Raw genomic sequence first — 22,441 nt, 5'->3', positions numbered from 1 at the left:
GATTGAAAATGATCTTTTGGGGAACATTTCTTTTATACATAAATATTTACAAAGATATACTCATAATCCTGTCTGTAAGTTTTTAAAATCTATTTACTTATGTATATCTATATCCTGATGTACCAATCTTTGTATTCATATTTGTAAAGAATAGAGATATAGAAAGTGGAAGTATTGGTAAATATTGGTACTAATTGTAATATAGAAAGAAACTTTAGTCTGTGTGCGGTGGGTCATACCTGTAGTCCCAGCACTTTGGGAGGCCGAGATGAGTGGATCACCTGAGGTCAGGAGTTTGAGGCCAGCTTGGCCAACATGGTGAAACCCAGTCTCTACTAAAAGTACAAAAAATTAACCAGGCATGGTGGTGGGTGCCTGTAGTCCCAGCTACTACGGAGACTAAGGCAGGAGAATCGCTTGAACCCGGGAGATGGATGTTGCAGTAAGCCGAGATTGTGCCACTGCACTCCAGCATGGGTGACAGAGCAAGACTCTGTCTCAAAAAGAAAAAAAAGAGAGAAACTTTAATAGATATATAAACTTATTTGCTCTATAAACTCTATCTAAAATAATGCACAAATAGAGGTATGCTGTGACATACATTTTGCTGCATTTAAGATAAAAGAAAAAAACATTTGTCCTTTTTATTCACTTCTGTGAAACGGCCATGTACTACGGCCATGGAAACCATTGATTGTCATTGATTGTCATGTCAAAGTTGACCCTTTATGTTGTAAAGAAAGATAAACCAACTCAAGTCCAATGGCCACCCACATCTGAGAATGCTTATTCTTTCTCATTAGAACTTCCATCAAGACAGGGTTTTTGTTTTGTTTTGTTTTTTATGGCTGGGCACGCTGGCTCATGCCTGTAATCCCAGCACTTTGGGAGGCCGAGGCAGGTGGATCACCTGATGTCAGGAGTTCTAGACCAGCCTGGCCAACATGGCGAAACCCCATCTCGACTAAAAAAAAAAAAAAAAAAATTAGCTGGGCGTGGTGGCAGGTGCCTGTAATCCCAGCTACTTGGGAGGCTGAGGTAGGAAGGAGAATCTCTTGAACCCAGGAGGCGGAGGTTGCAGTGAGCTGAGATCGCACCATTACACTCCAGCCTGGGGGACTTCATCTCAAAAAAAGAGAGGTTTTTGCTTTATTCCATGAGTGTGTGATGTAAAAGTGCAATCTTATCTTTTTGTCATTGGGGCTGAAGTAGGGTCTTTATGGTAACAGAAAGAAAGTCTAGGTCTCCTTTTGGAAGAAGACCGTGATACTGAAAGCAAATATAACAGTACACAGTGTCTGGCCAAATTTCTGTTAAGTAAGAGCGAACATGCAGTGAGGTGCCAAAGGTGACTCTTGTTGACTAGGCCAAAGTTTTTTTGTGTGTAAGGAAGGCTAGGCTCACTGGTGTCAGGTATTTTTAAATTTCCTAGCTGGATGGACAGAATCCCAATGGGCTGGTTTGGTGAGAGACAGAATTAAAAGAACCCAGGTTCCAGGTAAGTAGGACATCTTCACACTTATCAAAAAAATGTGATGTGGTGTGTAGCTTGAATCAAACAAAAGTTATTGAACAAATTGGCTGATTAGATTTATCTGGCCTGGAGGAAAAGAAAATGCAAATGACCTCTAACATAGTTTATGTTAGGGGTTTCTTTTTGTACATGTAAACATAGATATAAGATAGATTGACAAACATATAAACACAGAATAGATTACATGGGTCCATCTACAAAATGTCCATTTATGCATCTGTCCTGTAAAAGAACCTTCAGAATAAAAGTAGGTCAGAGGTGGTCTTACTTTTCTATCCCTGCAGCCCAGAATTCAATAAGACAATTTGCTCAGCCCACGTGATTGCAATAATCCAATTAGCTCAGCTCAGGTGAACATAATCAGCCAATTAGCCAAATTGGAACAGTAAAGGTATCTAGGTAGGCCAAAATGATGACTGTGAATAACACAGGCATACCGTGAGAAAAAAGCAGGGTCTTGAAATGCTAACGTGAACTTAAAAGCTTACGAGGCAGTTCTGAAAGCTTACTCTCCAGGCATGCCCATGAATGTGAAGTTTTGTTGCTCTTATCCTTATTGTTCTTATCTGTGAGAAGAATATTTATTAAAGCCCAAAGAGGTTTTTATTGTTAAGTTAAAAATGTTCCTATTGGGTGGCTGAGGCAGGAGAGTAGCTTGAACCCGGGCGGCAGAGGTTGCAGTGAGCAATGGCGCCACTGCACTCCAGCCTGGGTGACAGTGTGAGACTGTCTCAAAAAAAAAAAAGTTTCTATTGATTCTGGTGAACATGGAACCAGAGATAAACTAGCCTCAGCTTAAAGGCCCTCACCCACTTTTAAATATGCACTTAAGCCATGGGAGTCACTCATTGCCATGCCAATGTTGATCCTTCATTTTATGTTGTACATAGGACCAGAGATAAACCAATTCCAGGATAAAGATCCTCACCTCAATTTCAGAATGCTCATTCTTTCTCACTGGGGCTTCTATCAAGACGAATTCTTGTTTTCTTCATCAAAGTGTAATGTAAATGTGCACTATTGTCAACTACTGTTTGTTGCTGATGTAGGGTGTCTATGATAATGGAAAAAAGTCTAGGTCTCTTTTAAGAAGACAGACTTTGATACTGAAAGTAATTATAACAGTACATGGTACCTGGCCACATTTCAACCAGGTGATAGTGAATGTTCACTGAAGTGCCAAAAATGGCTATCATTGCCCAGGTCAAATTTGCTTTGTGATGAAGGCTAGGCACACTGGTGTCAGACATACCTGGCTGTTTCTAGCTGAATGAACAGAACCCCACTGAAGTGGTTTAATGGAATACACAATTACTACAGGGTTTCAGGTAACAAAATCAGTTTCACATTTATGAAAAAAAGTGATATGTACAGCTCAGACTGAATACAACTTAACTGAACTAATTTGCTAATCATATTTGAATGGCCTGGAGGAAAAGAAAATGGAAATGAACTCTGACCTAGTTAACTTTGGAAGCTTTATTGTATATACCTATATAGATATATAAAGTAGCTGCATAAACATATATGCACAGAATAAGTTCCATGGTTATGTCTATGTAATGGTCATTTGTCCATGTGTCCTGTAAAAAAAAAAAAATCAGAAGAAAAGTAGACTAGAGGTCATCGCCTTTATTACACTTGCAGTGCAGGTGAATTCAGTAAGCCAATTAGCTCAGCACAGGTGATAGCACTAAACCAATAAACTCAGCTCGGGTTAATATAAGCACCCAATTATCTAAACTGGGAAGTGGAGGCATCAAGGCAGGCTCAAACTAGCAGATGTGAATGACACAGGCCTACAGATAGAAGAAAAGCAGGCCCCTAAAGTGGTAAGCTAGACATAAAAACTTATAAGGCAGTACTAAAACTTTATTTCCCAGGTGGTGACCATAAACGTTAAGTTTTGTTGATGTTTATAAATAACATTGTGTGGCTGTGTTTCACTCCATAATTGTATATAACCATCTAGGTGAAAAGTATGTCTTCATCTTTGTTTCCAGGATAGGCTGAGGAATTGAAAATGTCACTTGAACATTTTTTGTATACATAAACATTTACATAGACAAACTAATATAATGCTGCATGTATGTGTTAAAATATTTCTCTACCTATGTATATCTATAATCATCTATCTAGCATTCTGTCCATATTCATGCAGAATAAAAAATATAGAAGGTCAAGGTATTGATAGCTACTTGTACTGAGGGTAGTATTAAAAAAAACCTTTTGGCCAGGCACGGTGGCTCACGCCTGTAATCCCAGCACTTTAGGAGGCCAAGGTGGGCAAATCATGAAGTCAGGAGTTTGAGACCAGTTTGACCAACATGGGGAAACCCCATCTCTACTAAAAATACAAAAAGCTGGGTGTGGTGGTGGGCACCTGTAATCCCAGCTACTCAGGAGGCTGAGGCAGGAGAAACGTTTGAACCTGGGAGGCAGAAGTTGCAGTGAGCCGAGATTGCACCATTGCACTCCCACCTGGGTGACAGGATGAGCCTCCATCTCAACAAAAAAAAGGGGGGGGGGGAACTTTCATACATGTAAAATCTTATTTGCAAATTAAACTGTATCCACAAGAATATACAAGTGGAGGTATACTCTGAAATATATCTTTATTTAATATATACAAAGAAAGGATTGTTCCTTGTTGCTCTTATTTGTGAGCAGAAAATTCTCTAAAGCCATAAAATTATTCATTGTTAAGAATATTTTTCATTCTGATGAACAAAAGACCAGAGATAAAGTAGCCTCAGCTTAAAAAATGGAAACGATGTCAGACCTAATTTTCATTTAGGAGCTATTTTTTGTACATATAAGAGGTGAATAAACATACACAAAATGATTCACCTGGGTATGTCCACATAATGTTCATTTATGCATCTGTCTTGTAAAAAACCTCAGGAAAAAAAAGAGCATCAGACTGGGTGCAGTGGTTCATGTCTGTGATCCCAGCTCTTTAGGAGGCTGAGGCAGGTAGATCATCTGAGGTCAAGAGATCGAGGCCAGCCTGGCCAACATGTTGAAGCCCAGGCTTTATAAAAGTACAAAAATTAGCCGAGCATGGTGGCGTGTGCCTGTAATGCCAGCTGCTGGGGAGGGTGAGGCAGGAGAATCACTTGAACCTGTAAGGCAGAGGTTGCAGTGAGCCAAGATCCCAACACTGCACTCCAGCCTGGGCGACAGATAAGACTCCATAAAAAAAAAATAAAAAGTAGGTCAGTGGTCATCATTTTTTACCCCTGATGCCCAGGTGAATTCAATAAGCCAATTAGCAAAACCCAGATGATAATGATAAGCCAATTAGCTTAGCTTGGGAGGATATAATGAGCCAATTAGCCAAATTGGAAAATAGAGAAATCAAGGCAGGCCCAAAATCGTGGATGTGAAAAACACATGCATACCAGGAGAAGAAATGCAGGGTTCTGAAATTCTAAGCTGGACACAAAGACTTAAATGGTAGTACTAAAAACGTATTTCCCAGGCCATGCCTATAAATGTGAAGGTTTGTTGATGTCTACACATAACATTGTTTGGGTGTGTTCAAGTCTTCGATGGTATGGAGACATATAGATGAGAAGTAAGTTTTCATCTTTGTCCTCAAAATTGGCTGATGTATTGAAAATGTCTTTTGATTAACATCTTTTGTATACATAAATATTTACATAAAAAACATAATTCTCGGCCGGGCGCGGTGGCTCAAGCCTGTAATCCCAGCACTTTGGGAGGCCGAGACGGGCGGATCACGAGGTCAGGAGATCGAGACCATCCTGGCTAACATGGTGAAACCGCGTCTCTATTAAAAAATACAAAGAAAAAAAACTAGCCGGGCGAGGCGGCGGGGGCCTGTAGTCCCAGCTACTCGGGAGGCTGAGGCAGGAGAATGGCGTAAACTCGGGAGGCGGAGCTTGCAGTGAGCTGAGATCCGGCCACTGCACTCCAGCGCGGGCAACAGAGTGAGACTCCGTCTCAAAAAAATAAATAAATAAATAAAATAAAAAATAATTCTCTTCATATTTGTTTATCAGTCTACCTATGTATTACTATATCCAGATGTCAAGAATGTTATTTTTTATGCTGGTGAGGACAGGACCAGAAATAAACTAGCCTCAGCTTAAAGACCCTCACCCAATGTTAAAAATGCTGAATAAGGCCAGGCGCAGTGGCTCACATCTGGAATGCCAGCACTTTGGGAGGCCAAGGTGGGCAGATCACCTGAGTTCAGGAGTTCAAGATGAGCCCGTCCAACTATGCTGGAAACACTAAAACTTTATCAGCCCTTAGTACATAACTAAAATAAGTTACCAGGTTTTAAAGTTTAAAATTGCTAAGTTACCATTATAACATGTAATCGAAACCACTAAAAATGAATTTACATGCCAGGTGTGTAAGAACAGTAAAATATGTTTTAGTAAAAGATTATAAAAGGGATGAAAGTTTACATTTTTGCCTAGGTTTAAAGGATTATTTTGAATTAGATAAGATAAAGCTGACGGATGGCCAGGCATGGTGGTTGATGCCTGAAATCACAGCACTTTGGGAGGCGGAGGCGGGTGGATCACCTGAGGTCAGGAGTTCAAGACCATCTTGACCAACATGGAGAAACCCTGTCTCTACTAAAAATACAAAATTAGCCGGGCATGGTGGGGCATGCCTGTAATCCCAGCTACTTGGGAGGCTGAGGTAGGAGAATTGCTTGAAACCGGGAGATGGAGGTTTTGGTGAGTCGAGATCACACCATTGCACTCCAGCCTGGGCAACAAGAGCAAAACTCCGTCTCAAAAAAACAAACAAACAAACTGACAGTTTAAACAAATTGTGGATGAACTGTAAAAATTAACATTGCAAAAGAAATTCTGTGCATGAACATACTGACTAAATTCAAAAGGGCATTATATACTTGTTATTCCATAAATTCTGCATTGAACTAAAAGAAAAACGTTTCCGCAAGGCACTACTCTGTGCTTTAGCAAATTTATAAAGGATTACAAAACATTTATAAGAATCTTACCTTATGGTCAAACTAAGATTGAATACAATTGTCTATATAGTTTCATTAGAAAATTAGATTTGATATTAATAGTAGACTAATGCAAGAGTAAAATGTGGCTTTCTCTTCCTTGTAAAAGATTTTCATGTAATAGTAAAAGATAATGGCTGGGCACAGTGGCTCACGCCTGTAATCCCAGCACATTGGGAGGCAGAGGCGGGTGGATCACCTGAGGTCAGGAGTTCTGAAACAGGAATTAAAAGAAATTAAAAATGTATAAACAGAAACTCAGTTATATGTAAGAAAATCCAATTCCCCCAGAGAAAGAGAAAGGCTGGAGTTCTTTAAAAATTAACTGCCTGTTTTTCTGTGGCTAGCGAGCCTTATCTCTCCCTTTCCCAGGCATTGTGAAGACCCTGTTTCTCTAGCCGTGCAGCTGCAAGGTCACTAGACAGATAAACTCAAGTCGTAAAATATGTTTTTCCTTAAAAAGTAAGAAATAATGTAATGCATGTCTCAATTAATTGAATAACTGTCTTTGTTTCTCACTTCTGTAAATGCTTCCCCCTGCACAGATCTCCGCCACCCCACGAAATGCTTAAAAGGTAACTTAGTTCTTTGTTCAGGGCTCAGTCCTTTGGATGTTAATCCAACTGGGCCGGTGCACCTAAATAATAAATATCCTCCTCAACCCCTCGGTCTCTCTGATTCCATAAAATATCCTGCCACAGTTCAAGACCAGACTGACCAACATAGCGAAACCCAGTCTCTACTAAAAATACAAAAATTAGCTGGGCATGGTTGTGTGTGCCTGTGGACCCAGCTACTTAAGAGGCTGAGGTGAGAGGATTGCTTGTACCTGGGAGGTGGAGGTTGCAGTGAGCTGAAATTGTACCACTGCACTCCAGCCTGGGTGACAGAGTAAAACTGTCTGGAAAAAAAAAAAAAGAAAAATTAATGAAACATTTGTTTACCTTGCAGGTAGACTGCCAAAGAAAAGACAAAACACAAATTGTTTAGAAAGCTAAGTCTTCCCTCTTAATCAGTAAAGGCTTTTGCCTTGTTTTAAAATTTTCAAGTTATCATTTTGGCAAAATAAATAACTTATGGTAACTTGAAATTGTATTTCATAATATCAAGTATTTAAAACCTCTAATATTTCACAGGCTTCCCAAAATCAAATTTCAGCTTCAAGGTTGTCTTTCCTGACCCCTAGATTTTGGATGCTTCAGTGATACAGAGAACCCCTGGAGCATCCAGAAGAGAGAAAATCAGAATTATTTGACATGTTTAGGTACATGGAATTGCCAAAATAATGTTTAATCTTCTTCACATAATTTAGTAATATTAATGTGTGTTTCAAAATTGTATGGGATTTCTAGAATTCTAATGTCTAAATATATGCTATCAATCACAATTAAGGTTGTTATGTTGTAAAACACAGATAACAAAATTTATTTGTCAATTGTGGTTTTTTGTTTGTTTGTTTTTTGAGATGGAGTCTCACTCTATTACCCAGGCTGCAGTGCAGTGGCACAATTTCAGCTCACTTCAATATCTATCACCTGGGTTCAAGTCATTCTTTTGCCTGAGGCTCTCAAGTAGCTGGGATTACAGGTGCCCACAGCCATACCTGGCTAATTTTTGTATTTTTAGTGGAAACAGAGTTTCACCCTGTAGGCCAGGCTGGTCTCAAACTCTTGACTTCAGATGATCTGCCTGCCTCAGCCTCCCAAAGTGCTAGGATATAGGCATGAACCACCATGCCTGGCCTCAATTGTGTTTTGGACTATACCCTGGACATGTTGTCATTCACAGACAATTGTTTTCTTGTGTTCATCTTTTTCAAAAGATGGCTTATAATCAGCTATAGGACTTTAATAGTTGCTCTCAAATACAGGTTCCTGATAACTTTAGAGACTGTGACATTGAAATAAAGGAAAAACATACAGAACTCACGAAGAGCTAGGGCCGGGAGCGGTGGCTCAAGCCTGTAATCCCAGCACTTTGGGAGGCCGAGGCGGGCGGATCACAAGGTCAGGAGATCGAGACCATCCTGGCTAACACGGTGAAACCCTGTCTCTACTAAAAAATACAAAAAAACTAGCCAGGCGAGGTGGCGGGTGCCTGTAGTCCCAGCTACTCGGGAGGCTGAGGCAGGAGAATGGCGTGAACCCAGGAGGCGGAGCTTGCAGTGAGCTGAGATCTGGCCACTTCACTCCAGCTTGGGCGACAGAGTGAGACTCCGTCTCAAAAAAAAAAAAAAAAAAAAAAAACTCATGAAGAGCTAAAGTGTTCATGAATATCAAGCAGAACAAAAGTTAGCTCAATGGACTAAACTAATATGAAATTAATTTTTTTTCAGTTTTTTGCTTCAAACATTGCTACTTTTAATTTTGTTTTCCAAAGTCAAAGAAACTTACCTTGAGCTATTTACAGACTTTAATAATTGAGTAAAGTATACTCCTGTGAACAAAATTTGGAGCATATTTGTTTTTCTCTGGCTAGTTTCTACAGAATTTGGAAACTTATCTGTGAGTGTTCTTAACTTATAGTAATATGGTTGTTTGCATCAGTGCAATAAGAATCTATTTTCTTTTGCAACAGGGTGCAACTGGAGAAACTGGTTGTTTTACCAAGGCTGGAAAAACTATGCTTCCCTTTAAGAAATAAGGCTCAACTTGCAGAGCCAATAAAAGCTCTTTGAGCAAACTGGTCTCATACCTGTCTACACAGTACCTGTACAGGGTTCCTAACATGTGGTGAGTAAAAAATGTCACTTTGTAACAGGCCCAGGAACCCCATATACTTGGGACCTCAAGAAGAAAGGAATTCACCCAATTCATCGGTATTTGAGAGTACAAACCCATGAGGGTGCTTGGCTTTAAAAAGTTCTATCATATATTCTTTGTAGAGCAGAGTTCCATCAAAGTGAATTTTAACAGCCTATTTAAAAATAATTATTCTTCCTGCACTTTATACAATCAGGCCAAGTATAAGACTAAATTTTATTTTGCAAACAAGTCAGTCCTATCATGACGGACTCATTTTGTTTTTAACAAAAATGAGAACTGGAGAGAAAAATTATGTTTCCAAACTTATACGCTTGTCATTAAATTATAGTCTCATTAGTTTTTAAGTTTTTCCTTGCAATTTAGACTAACCCTGTTTATTCCTGTGAATCAAACAGTGATCTCCAGCTACAGTGCAGAAGAAACAGAACGGAATGGTTAATGTAAAAATCTGGATCCCCATTTCAGTTCTGGGCAATTAGCCTGCAAATCTTGTCAGATGATAGGAGTAACTAGGGTGCCCATAATCTGGAGGTTTCTATGTTTGAGAAAATTAGAGCAATGGAGCTAACCAAATCCAAGCCCCATGTGCCCAAATCTTAGCAGGCATAACTATAGCCACCTCTTATCTGGGTGTGTCAGCAGCCTTAGGATTTTTGTGCTGTCATTACCCTCTTGTTTCATTTTAATACATGTCTTCCAAAAACCCAGTTTGTCTTTTCTTGCATTCAGGCCATTAAACTCCAGTCATGCAACTGGAGCCTCAGATGATGGCCACCTTTTTCTGGAGACCCTTACATAGGCCTCTGAGGGAGATCTGACTGCCGACTTGCCACAACAGTGCCCCCTGTCGCAGACAGCAGTTAAGATTAGTCATCATTCTTATCACTATCTTTATTCTAATGGCAGTTAGATGTACTTCTTTAGCTTAACAGCAGCATAATGTAGGAACAAAATCTTTAAAAATTTAAGCAAATGAAAACCTACACCAGAAAAAAAAAAAAACAAAAACTTAACATCCACAAATGCATACATATTGATCTTTGTGTTGGCAGAGTCTGAAGCAGAACATTGGGTGAAGTTAATGCAGTTATTTTGACCACATTGGCATATTGATAAAATTATTTATATTTGAGTAAAATATGTCTACATCCTATAAATACTGCTTTGTACTGCAAATAATAAATGTAAAATCTCTATCCTTAAGAGGATTCTAATTCTCAACTCACCATATATAGAAACCCATTCCTCTGGTTCCTCCAAACTGAAGCCTCATAAAGGCTCAAATATAGAGTGAGAGGGATTCAACAACAGAGCATGTGAAACAAAAAGGATGAGGTAGGATGGTCAGCTCTAAGGCCCAGATTGCCTTGGGGACCCCAACATAATATCAACTATTAAGCTCACTAGCTAAAAATAAACATAAAAAGCTGAAAACGCCATGGCTTAAATTTGATGGGACTGAGTCTCTAGAATTGTAGACAGTTACACTAAAAGAATTGAGCCAGAATGACATGTGTCTAAGGATTATTAAAGAGAATGTTTAAAAGCACGTATTTGTTACAAATCTCATTACAGTAGCAATCAATATTCTTTTCCGTAATGTCAGCTTCCTCAAGCTAGGGATGCCATAGACTAACTAAGACAAGTGCCTAATATGTTGCAGGCAATTATTTTCTACATTTAATGAACTTAGCAATAAATTTGTAAAAGTTATTGGCCTGTTTCACGTATAAATCTCACTGAAAGGCACTATCCAGTAGCTATTTTTCTCAGTCATTTTTGGGATTTTCTGTTGCTTGATTCCCAACTAACCTTATTTGAATCTTAGTGATTTCTTTTTTTTTTTTTTGAGATGGATTTTCACTCTTATTGCCCAGGCTGGAGTGCAGTGGTACGATCTTGGCTCTCCACAACCTCCGCCTCCCGGGTTCAAGTGATGCTCCTGCCTCAGCCTCCCGAATAGCTGGGACTATAGGCATGTGATACCATGCCTGGCTAACTGTGTATTTTTAGTAGAGTCCGGGTTTCTCCATGTTGGTCAGGCTGGTCTCAAACTCCCGAACTCAGATGATCTGCCTGCCTCGGCCTCCCAAAGTGCTAGGATTACAGATGTGAGCCACCATGCCTGGCTGAATCTTAGTGATTTCTAAAGCCCAGTAACAGAAAGAGAGCAAAAATGAAGCCAAGTTACCCCAACAGTTCATGTCTAATATATTTTGTTTTCCAAATGAACCAAAAACCACACAAGCTAAACGAAAGTGGGTTTAATATTCAACCTAAGTTCAATGGTAGCAGTCAAAATCATATGCAAAACTTAGTAAAGTCACAATATAGAAACTCTTAGTCTGGTATTCAAAAAAAAAAATTCTTATTTTGGCATTTTTAAAACAGGATAAATACATTAAATATGACAAAATATACTCACTCAATTATAATAAAATATTTGAAAAATGAATAATTTTATTCTTAATATTTACTATAATATATTTAGACAAAAGTTTCAGTAAAAAATACTTATCGCTACCATGTATGAATTAAAACAGCCCTGGGGGAAATAGTAATTTTTATTAATAGTGAACCCTGAAGTTCAAAGAATGTAAAATAATTTCTCCTGGGCACTCACAGCTGATGACCCAGATAAAGTTCACATGTTTAATTTTAAAATTTTTATTTTCCCGGCCAGGTCCAGTGACTCACGCCTATAATCCCAGCTCTTTGGGAGGCCCAGGAGAGCAGATCACCTGAGGTCAGGAGTTCGAGACCTGCCTCAACATGGAGAAACCCCATCTCTACTGAAAATACAAAATTAGCCGGGCATGGTGATGCATGCATGTAATCCCAGGTACTCAGGAGGCTGAGGCAGGAGAATCGCTTGAACCTGGGAGGTGGAGGTGGCAGTGAGCTGATATTGCGCCAGTGCACTCCAGACTGGGTGACAGAACAAGACTCCATCTCAAAAAAAAAAGTGGAATTTCTCCAAATTGTTTTATCAAGATGTGATATAAATATTATTCCAAATTTCAAATCCACAGATCATTGTGTTGTTTTGCCACATTCAACATCCACACTTAAAAATAGAAGATTCTGCCAGGCGCAGTGGCTCATGCCTGTAATCCCAACACTGTGGGATGCCGAGGCGGGTGGATCACCTGCGGTCAGGAGTTTGAGACTAACCTGGCCAACATGGTGAAACCCCAAAACTACTAAAAATACAAAAATTAGCTGGGCATGGTGTAATCCCAGCTACTCAGGAGGCTGAGGTGGGAGAATAGCTGGAATCTGCAGGGTGGAGGTCACAGTGAGTTGAGATTGGGCCACTTCACTCCAGCCTGGGAGAGAGAGTGAAATTCCATCTCAAAAACAGAAAAAAAAAAAAAAAAAAAGATTCTACATAGAAACATAAGTTGTGCTACAAATATATGACAGGAAATTAAATTTAAAATTGTTCATTTACCATTAACTCTATTTAGAATCTAATTTCTGAAATACTTTTTTTTACAAATTTTATATTTGCCATGCTTTTTGTAAGAATAAAACATTTTTTTACAAAGAAAAACAAAGCTAACTGATGTAATCTTTTCACTTGTTAACCATGTATGTCCATTCTCTTAATTAACTAATCTGACAGTTTTATTGATAAGCAAATTCTTCAGTTAAAACCAATTTTTCACTGCATTAAAAATACCAACTTTCTCATTAGAACCTACAAACTACCACGTAAAATGACAAGGCATGAAGACAACAATGAGAACACTTTAGTCATAACACAGTAAAAGAGGAAAGACTTAGTTGCAACACACATAAGACAAAATTGAAGATCATTAGAAAATAAAAGCAGCAGGCTGGGTGCAGTGGTTCACACCTGTAATCTCAACACTTTGGGAGGCCAAGGTGGGCGGATCACCAGGTCAGGAGATCGAGACCATCCTGGCTAACACGGTGAAACCCTGTCTCTACTAAAAATACAAAAAAATTAGCCAGGCGTGGTGGCGGGCGCCTGCAGTCCCAGTTACTCAGGAGGTTTAGGCAGGAGAATGGCGTGAACCCAGGAGGTGAGCTTGCAGTGAGCCGAGATCATGCCACTGCACTCCAGCCTAGGAGACACCATCTCAAAAAAAAAAAAAAGAAAGCAGCAGAATTTGTCTTTAAATTCAGGAAGTCAGTTTTGCAGCCTGAAAATGTCTTCTCCACATGATGAATCAATGTTATTTCTTCACCATTGCTATTTTCCATCACTGACTTGAAATTACAAACTAACTCCAGCAAAAATATTTATGATTTATTATAAAGCATGTTTTACTCAGAACTGTCATATTTGTTTGCTACATTTATATGTAAAAACATCCTCATGACTTATGAAGTCTCCCTAGTACTTACCAAAGCAAATTAGCTCCCTCAATAGATTTACTTGTGTCAATTATAAAAAGTGAAAGAAACAGTAAAGAAAATTAGGCTTATACAGGTTTCTCCAATAAAACAAAAATCAAATGTTAAAATATAATGATACACTAATTTTTAAATGACATCTAAAAATCATTTTGTGTGTACTCTTAAATTTCATAACAATCATTCTTAAAATCCCTGACCAGCTCACATAATAAGTACTTCATAAAATACAAAACGAGAAAATTACGGGTCTAGTATGAGTACCAGACAAGTAAAAACAGAGAATGTGCATAGGGAGATTCTGAACCATAAACCCTAACATTTTACAGCAATGAATTCAACACAATGCACAGAGTATAGATTTGCTTTCAACATTTTCAAGGTTTTTAGTTTTCTAATAAGTCACCTTATTAAAAGAATTTATTTTGTTCCAATATTGCTTTCTCCTTCTGAAAATGGGTACAAACTCATAGTCATACACACACTTCATAATTTTCTTACAACTAAGGTTTATTTTTAGAGTAATATATGTATGTATTTAACTCTATGTAAATCGAAACTAAAAGCCTGTATGTGTTTGCAGGCAGAGAGAAAACATGTTCAAAGAAAAATAAGTAGTAAATTCTTTAAATATTTATTCAGGACTTAGAAATGTATCAATTTTATTTATACTTCTATATAAACTTTATTATGACCATGAAAATGACCCTGTAGTCAAGAACAACTGTAAATTTTAAAATACTTTTAATATTTTAAAATAATAGTATTTTTGTTATTTTACTAATCAAACCATTTGTAATAAAAAGGATAAATGCTAGAGGTGATGGATGCCTCATTTATCCTGATGTAATTATTATATATTATGTACCTGTACCAAAATATGCAGTATATGGCATAAATATATACACATACTGTGTAACCACAAAATTAAAAAGAATAAATTTAAGAAAAAAAGGATAAAAATGTAACCTATGGGAAAAATATTTCTTATTTGCAATTTGAAGCCATTGGCAGAAGAGATTACTAGAGGTGTTATTCCAGTATGTTGCCAAATAGTATATTGTTACCATATTTTACCTACACCCTTCAGTAAGGTGGGTATGTTAAAGTTAGTGGAATAATAATGCTCCATTGAATGCACAAGTCTTTTTTTTTTTTTTTTTTTTTTGAGACGGGGTCTTGCTCTTGTTGCCCAGGCTGGAGTGCAATGGCGTGATCTTGGCTCTCTGCAATCTCTGCCTCCCGGGTTCAAGTGATTCTCTTGCTTCAATCTCCCAAATAGTTGGGATTACAGACACCCACCACCATGCCTGGCTAAATTTTTGTATTTGTAGTAGAGACAGGGTTTCACCATGTTGGCCAGGCTGGTCTCGAACTCCTGGCCTCAAGTGATCCACCTGCCTCAGCCTCCCAAAGTGTTGGGATTACAGACGTGAGCCACTGTGCCCGACCAGAATGTACAATAGTCTTAATGTGGTAAAAGAAAATATTTAATTATAAATTAAGTCCACACATAATCTAAAAATGTTTAAATGTACTGCATTTTATTAAATAAAAGCACAATCAGTAACATTATATGGTACTATTTTATTTAATTTCAACTTACATTTAACTAAAATTAAAAATGTTTTTCTCTCATAACTTGAAAGAATATTACTCTGAACAACTACCTCATACTTCACTAAGTTAACCACAAAGAGCCTCTTCACTTAGATTCCTATGCATCTTACATTTCAATGTCCTTACTCTTTAATAGAAAAGGTCATATATAATTCCCACCTAATAAAGTATCTCTCGTATCTCTGATGCAGCAATAGTTAATCACATGCTTTCACAGGTGAATACAAAAGAAATGAAGAACTAGCATGAAGTAATTTGAGAGTTGACTTAACGTCATTATTTACTTTTAAAAAGTTTTATGGTGGCCGGGCGCGGTGGCTCAAGCCTATAATCCCAGCACTTTGGGAGGCCGAGACGGGCGGATCACGAGGTCAGGAGATCGAGACCATCCTGGCTAACCCGGTGAAACCCCGTCTCTATTCAAAAAATACAAAAAACTAGCCGGGTGAGCTGGCGGGCGCCTGTAGTCCCAGCTACTGGGGAGGCTGAGGCAGGAGAATGGCGTAAACCTGGGAGGCGGAGCTTGCAGTGAGCTGAGATCTGGCCACTGCACTCCAGCCTGGGGGACAGAGCAAGACTCTGTCTCAAAAAAAAAAAAGTTTTATGATTTTATCAAAAAAGTATACTTGAATGTAATTATGACTTTTCAAAGAAATGTCTACTCATTTTAAAGTTATGTAAAATTAATTTACTTACCAACTGTAGTTTTGGATTTTCTATACACAGCAGTCTGATTTAGTGCAATGTCTGAAGTGTCAGTGCCTTAGCTATTTCTACTGTTAATTCTCTTGATAATTATATAAACTCAATTTGAATTAAATATTTCTTTGTATTTATTGCATCTGCAAAAGTATATTTTAGTATGAGCTCTGGCATTTTCTAAGCTATAGTTATGGAAAAAATGTTTTTCCAAATTCATTACATTTGCTGAATTCTTCTCCAATATAAATTTCCTAATGCTGAACAAAATGTTAGCAACTGCTTCAGGGTTATTCTCCAGTACAAAATGTGTACAGTAAAATGATACAAGTAAAAGCACTATAAACCCCTTTATATTTGTAATGTTTGTCTTCAGAATAAACTCTTCTTCACTTTAAAGGCTTTTATTTCTGACAGATCATTTGAAAGTAATTGTATTTATAATACTTTTATTAAGTATGAACTCTCTGATGTTGTGTAATATGTGAGCACATATTAATGACTTTTCCACATTCTTTATATTTGTACACCATTTCTCAACTATAAATGCTTTCCTGTACAATAAGCTATGAACACTGGTTAAAAGTTATATTCTTCACACTTGGAGTTTTCTCCAGTATAAATTATTTTATCTGCAATCAAGTATGAAAACCATTTAAAAGTTTTTTCACATTCTTTATATTTCTAGAGTTTTGCACTAGTATAATTTTTTTTATTTTTATGTTTAGAAAAGTTTGAGGTGTTGTGAAAAGCACCGTGACATCATTCAGGATTGTAGTTTCGCTCCAGTATGAAACATCTTATATCTGTTAAGAATTGAGGACTTGTTAAGGGCTTTGTGACATTCTTCACACTTTAGGATTTCTGTCCAGTATAAATTATGTGTAATAAGAGTTGAGAACTTTTAAAGGCTTTGTCACATTCTTCACATTCGTAGGCTTTATCTTCCACATGAGTTCTCATGTTTAGTAGGAAATGAGAACTGGGTAGAGGCTATGCCACATTCATCACATTTCAAGGATTTCTCTCCAGCATGAATTATTTTGTGCTTAGTGAATGTTGAAGATTTGTTAAAAGCCAGGCCACGTTCTTCACATTTGTAGGGCTTCTCTATTATGAATTCCTTTATGTTTAGTAAGGATTGAGGAACAGTTAAAAGCCTTGACACATTCTTCACATTTGTAGGGTTTTTCTCCATTATGAATTATGTTTCGTAAGGTTTGAGGAATGGTTACAAGCTTTGCCACATTCTTTACATTTGTTGGGGTTCTCTCCAGCATGAATTATCTTATGTATGGTAAGGTATGAGAAACGATTAAAAGGTTTGCCACATTCTGCACATTTGTAGGGTGTCTCCCCAGTATGAATTAACTTATGTCTAATAAGGTATGAAGACCAGTTAAAGGCTTTGCCACACTCTTCACACTTGTAGGGTTTCTCTCCAGTATGAATTATCTTATGTTGAATAAGGGTAGTAAGAGCTGAGGACCAGTTAAAGGCTTTGCAATATTCATCACATTTGTAGGCCTTCTGTCTAGTATGAATTCTCTTATGTTTAGTAAGATGTGAAGACCAGTTAAAGGCTTTTCCACACTCTTCACATTTGTAGGGTTTCTCTCCAGTATGAATTCTCTTATGTTGAGTAAGGTATGAAGACCGGTTAAAAGCTTTGCCACACTCTTCACATTTGCAGGGCTTCTCCCCAGTATGAATTAACTTATGTTGAGTAAGGTGTGAAGACTGGTTAAAGGCTTTACCACACTCTTCACATTTGTAGGGTTTCTCTCCAGTATGAATTACCTTATGTTGAGTAAGGTGTGAAGACCAGTTAAAGGCTTTTCCACACTCTTCACATTTGTAGGGTTTCTCTCTAGTATGAATTACCTTATGTTGAGTAAGGTGTGAAGACCGGTTAAAGGCTTTACCACACTCTTCACATTTGTAGGGTTTCTCTCTAGTATGAATTAACTTATGTTGAGTAAGGTGTGAAGACTGGTTAAAGGCTTTACCACACTCTTCACATTTGTAGGGTTTCTCTCTAGTATGAATTATCTTATGTCGAATAAGGTATGAAGACCGGTTAAAGGCTTTTCCACACTCTTCACATTTGTAGGGTTTCTCTCCACTATGAATCATCTTATGTCGAGTAAGGGCTGAGGACTGTTTAAAGGCTTTTCCACACTCTTCACATTTGTAGGGTTTCTCTCCAGTATGAATTCTCTTATGTTGAGTAAAAGTAGTGAGAGCTGAGGACCAGTCAAAGGCTTTGCAACATTCATCACACTTGTAGGGCTTCTCTCTACTATGAATTATCTTATGTTGAGTAAGGTGTGAAGACCGGTTAAAGGCTTTGCCACACTCTTCACATTTGTAGGATTTCTCTCTAGTATGAATTATCTTATGTTGAGTAAGGTGTGAAGGCCGGTTAAAAGTTTTTCCACACTCTTCACATTTGTAGGGTTTCTCTCCAGTATGAGTCATCTTATGTCGAGTAAGGGCTGAGGACTTGTTAAAGGCTTTGCCACATTCTTCACATTTGTGGGAATTCTCTTTAATATGAATTCTCTTATGTTGAGTTAGTTGTGAAAGCATGGAAAATGATTTGCCACATTCTTTACATTTGCAAGTTTTCTTTTCAGTATGTCTTATCTTATGTCTATCTGAATTTGAAAATTTATAGAAGACTTTCACATATTTATCACACTGATATATTTTGTTCTGGGTAGTTATCAGACATAGGTTAAGTCCATTATAACCTCCTTTGCACACCTTACACTCATCCACACTTTTACAGCCCTTTCTTAATTGTAAATTCTCATGTTCACATTTATCATGTCTCCTCAGTATGACTTTTTGGGGAAAATCTTTTATGTCTTGCTCCGGCCAAAGGTCTTCGGCAATATGAGAACACATAACTAAAAGAAATTAAAACAACAAATTACTCCACTTACTAGACTCAGGTAAATATTTTTTACAAATCTAACCTATAAAACTGTATACACTACCTAAGCAAGATGACATAGCAAAATACCACAGGCTCTAATTTATTCAAAAACATATAAAATGTAACAAAAACATACTGACCAAAACACATTTTTGGAAAATTATACATGAGTTAAGTGTGCAAAGTGCCCCAGGTGAACACAATGTAAAAAGCAACATAGAAGAAAAAGAAAAATCTGTTATATTAACCCAACACAGCACTTCCTTCTCCCCAGTATAACATAGTGCCCTTAGAAGTATACATTGCCAACTCCTTGTTTCTATTTAAAAGAAAAATATTGGCACATACATTTTTATGTCTGGCTTTTAGGGGTCTTTCAAGACACTGGTTTCATTCTCCCATTAAATAAAATGTTGAAAAAAAAAAAAGTATACTTTGGAATAACACTTTGAGACTGCTGAGACCAAAGGTAAATGTTACAGCAGCACAGAGACTGCAGTACCACAGACAGGGAACAAGGGTAGCAAGTGATTGATAACTAGGAAGAAGTCATGCAAATAAACTTTTTAAACTAGAAAATAAAACATTTCAGATAAGACACATTCTTAAGAACATGTTTAAAAGGCTCTCAGAATGTCTAACCATGACAACTGGTTTCAGACTATGCCAGAATAAAGCTACATTGTAAAGACTGTGACAGGAACCTTTTTTTTTTTTTTAATGTCCAAGTCTCAATCAAAGATTACAATATATACAAAATACTAGGGCAACATGGTCCCATCAAAAAAATCATGAAATTTTCAGAAAGCAATCATTATAAAATAAAAATGTATAAATTTTAGAAATTTAAAATAAGTTGAATAACACTCAATGAGTAAAAGCAGCACAGACAACTATTGAAAATCAGAAAAATGAGAAAAAAAACAGTAATTGTGGAGGTAAAATACAAAGAGATAATAACTAACCAATTCTAAAAGAAAAAAATGATATAAAAATAAAGAAGTTCAACAAACTAAAATACACATACAAGATATTTATTTAAAAAACACATAAGAACAATTTAAAATGTCACAGACAAGAGAATCTCAAGAACTGCAAGATGAAAGTGATGTGTCGTTTATAAGCATAGAGTGACACGCTAAACAGTGAGTTTTTCAAAAGAAAATTTTGCAGGCCAGAAGAAAACGGTGTGATATTGCCAAAGTCCTGAAGAAAAAATGCTGTCAGGTGAAAAGAATAATCATCAGCAAAAATGTCCTACCAAAAAAATTTTAAAAAGACCTTCTAAAATAACCAAATCCTGAGACAGTATATTGGCACTGCATATGACCTATATATATATCAAAGATGCTGAAAAAAGTTTCTTCCACTGAAAATAACACGATGCTAGAAAACAACACAAAATCATATAAAACTACCGAAGTTCCTGGGAAACATACATACACAAAAATAGAATTCCTTAGCATTCTCATAATGGGACAGAAAACATTTATAATTATGCTCTAAAATTAGAAAAATAAAAGCGCAGAAAGTATTGTAAATATCTGTTAATAAATATACAACAGATAATTAGCAATATCAATAACAAAGTTGAGGGCAGATGTAATGGGGAACAATTTTTGTATATAACTGCAGTTCATTTTTCACCAGATTAAATATATACTATTTTATCTTTTAGAGGTTTTATGTAATCCCCAAGGTACCACAAAGAAAATATCTGTATAGACACCCAAAAGAGAATAAGAAAGAAGTGAAACCATATCAATACTAATGAAACAGACACAATGGAAGACAGAAAGGGAGAAATGAGGGATAAAGATACAAGAATCAAATAAAATAATTAATAAAATAACAGGAAGTCTTTGTCTTTTAGAAAATTACTTACATATATGTATAATTAGCTTTCTAATCAAGAGACATAGTTTCAATAAAGGGATTCATTAAAAAACATTAAAACTCAAGACCCGACTTGTCTTTCTACAAGAGTCAGTTTAGAACTAATAATAAAAAAAAGCCTGAAAGTGACAAGATTGATGTAGGTATTTTATCCAAATACTAACCAAATGAGAGCAGAAAAGGTCAAAGTAGTATTACACAAACTACATCTTAAGTCAAAAACTCACATTACATAAAATGTATATGAAGTCAAAACTCCAAAAGACGAAGGACATTAAGCAATAATAGATTGACGGGGAACCTATGAAAAATTTGTATATATGCATATTTGTGTGTGTGTGCGTGTATCTCACCTTAGAGTTCCAAATATGTAAGGTAAATATTGACATAATTGAAGAAACACATAGAAAACAATATAATAATAGTAGGATATTTTGATACCTCACGTTCTCTGATAATAATAAAACAAGATAATATTAGTAAGGAAACAGTAGACTTCAGAGCAGTATAAAGCAAGTATTTCTAACAGATATAGAAAACACTTCTCAATATCAGGAAACACACCCTTTGCAATAGCTCATACAACACTCTTTTTGATAGACCACCGGTTAGGTCAAAAAATAAATCTCAACAAGTGTTTCAAAACTAAAATTTTGAGCTGGGCGCAGTGGCTTACACCTGTAATCCCAGCACTTTGGGAGGCCGAGGCAGGTGGATCATCTGAGGTCAGGAGTTCAAGACCAGCCTGGCCAACATGAAAATACAAAATTAGTCGGGTATGGTAGTGCATGCCTGTGATACCAGCTACTTGGGAGGCTGAGGCAGGAGAATCGCTTGGACCCAGGAGGCGGAGGTTGCAGTGAGCAGAAATCACACCACTGCACTCCAGTCTGGCAACAGAGCAGGACTCTGTCTCAAAACAAACAAACAAATAACAACAACAACAAAAAAACCCCTGAAACTTTGGCCAGGCACGGTGGCTCATGTCTGTAATCCCAGCAGTTTGGGAGGCTGAGACGGGTAGATCACCTGAGGTCAGGAGTTTGAGACCAGCCTAGTCAACATGGCGAAACCCTGTCTCTACCAAAAATACAAAACTTAACTGGGCCTGGTGGCATGTGCCTATAATCCCAGATACTCAGCAGGTTGAAGCATGAGAATCGCTTGAACCAAGGAGGCAGGAGTTGCAGTGAGCCAAGATCACACCACTGCACCCCAATCCTGGGCAACAGAGTTGAGAGTGTCTCAAAAACAACAACAACAACAACAAAAACCCTAAAATTTTAAGGATTACTTTCTATGAACAAAATGGAATAAGAATATAAAACAATGGAAAAAAACTGAAAAATTCAAATATATAGAAATTAAACAATACACTCAAGCATACTCTTGTTCAAAGATTAAAATAATTAATGTTGTATAGATGTTTATATCATTTAATGTAATCTACAGATTGAATGCAATGTTTTTCAAATTTCTCATTGCATTTTTGAAAAAATAGTAATAGCAGACTCAAGAGTGCTGTTGCAAGAGACAACAAAGTACCCAACAATCTTCAAAAAAAAAAAAAAAGGTTG

At 37.1% G+C, this 22,441-nt stretch overlaps 3 protein-coding genes across 5 annotated transcripts in view; 2 read left to right on the top strand and 1 right to left on the bottom strand.

The window, feature by feature from the left end:
• Positions 1-22,441, top strand: part of ZNF43 (zinc finger protein 43) — a 534,348-nt gene that overhangs the window by 149,410 nt on the left and 362,497 nt on the right. The window lies entirely within an intron of this gene.
• The window catches only part of LOC117091333 (putative zinc finger protein 730), a 284,531-nt gene that overhangs the window by 20,838 nt on the left and 241,252 nt on the right, over positions 1-22,441 (top strand). The window lies entirely within an intron of this gene.
• The window catches only part of LOC117093753 (zinc finger protein 257-like), a 35,102-nt gene continuing 28,610 nt past the window's right edge, over positions 15,950-22,441 (bottom strand). Inside the window, 6 exon segments of the mRNA XM_033229266.1 lie at positions 15,950-16,793; positions 16,796-16,918; positions 16,921-17,009; positions 17,011-17,136; positions 17,138-17,230; positions 17,232-18,939. Of these exon segments, the coding sequence (XP_033085157.1) occupies positions 16,663-16,793; positions 16,796-16,918; positions 16,921-17,009; positions 17,011-17,136; positions 17,138-17,230; positions 17,232-18,939 (2,270 nt within the window). The 3' untranslated portion in view covers positions 15,950-16,662.

Source organism: Trachypithecus francoisi, unplaced genomic scaffold (genome assembly GCF_009764315.1).
Source record: "Trachypithecus francoisi isolate TF-2019V2 unplaced genomic scaffold, Tfra_2.0 Lachesis_group12, whole genome shotgun sequence".
NCBI classification, from domain to species: domain Eukaryota; kingdom Metazoa; phylum Chordata; class Mammalia; order Primates; family Cercopithecidae; genus Trachypithecus; species Trachypithecus francoisi.
The sequence above is the reverse complement of the archived record's forward strand: the minus strand, read 5'-3'. Positions and strand labels throughout refer to the sequence as shown.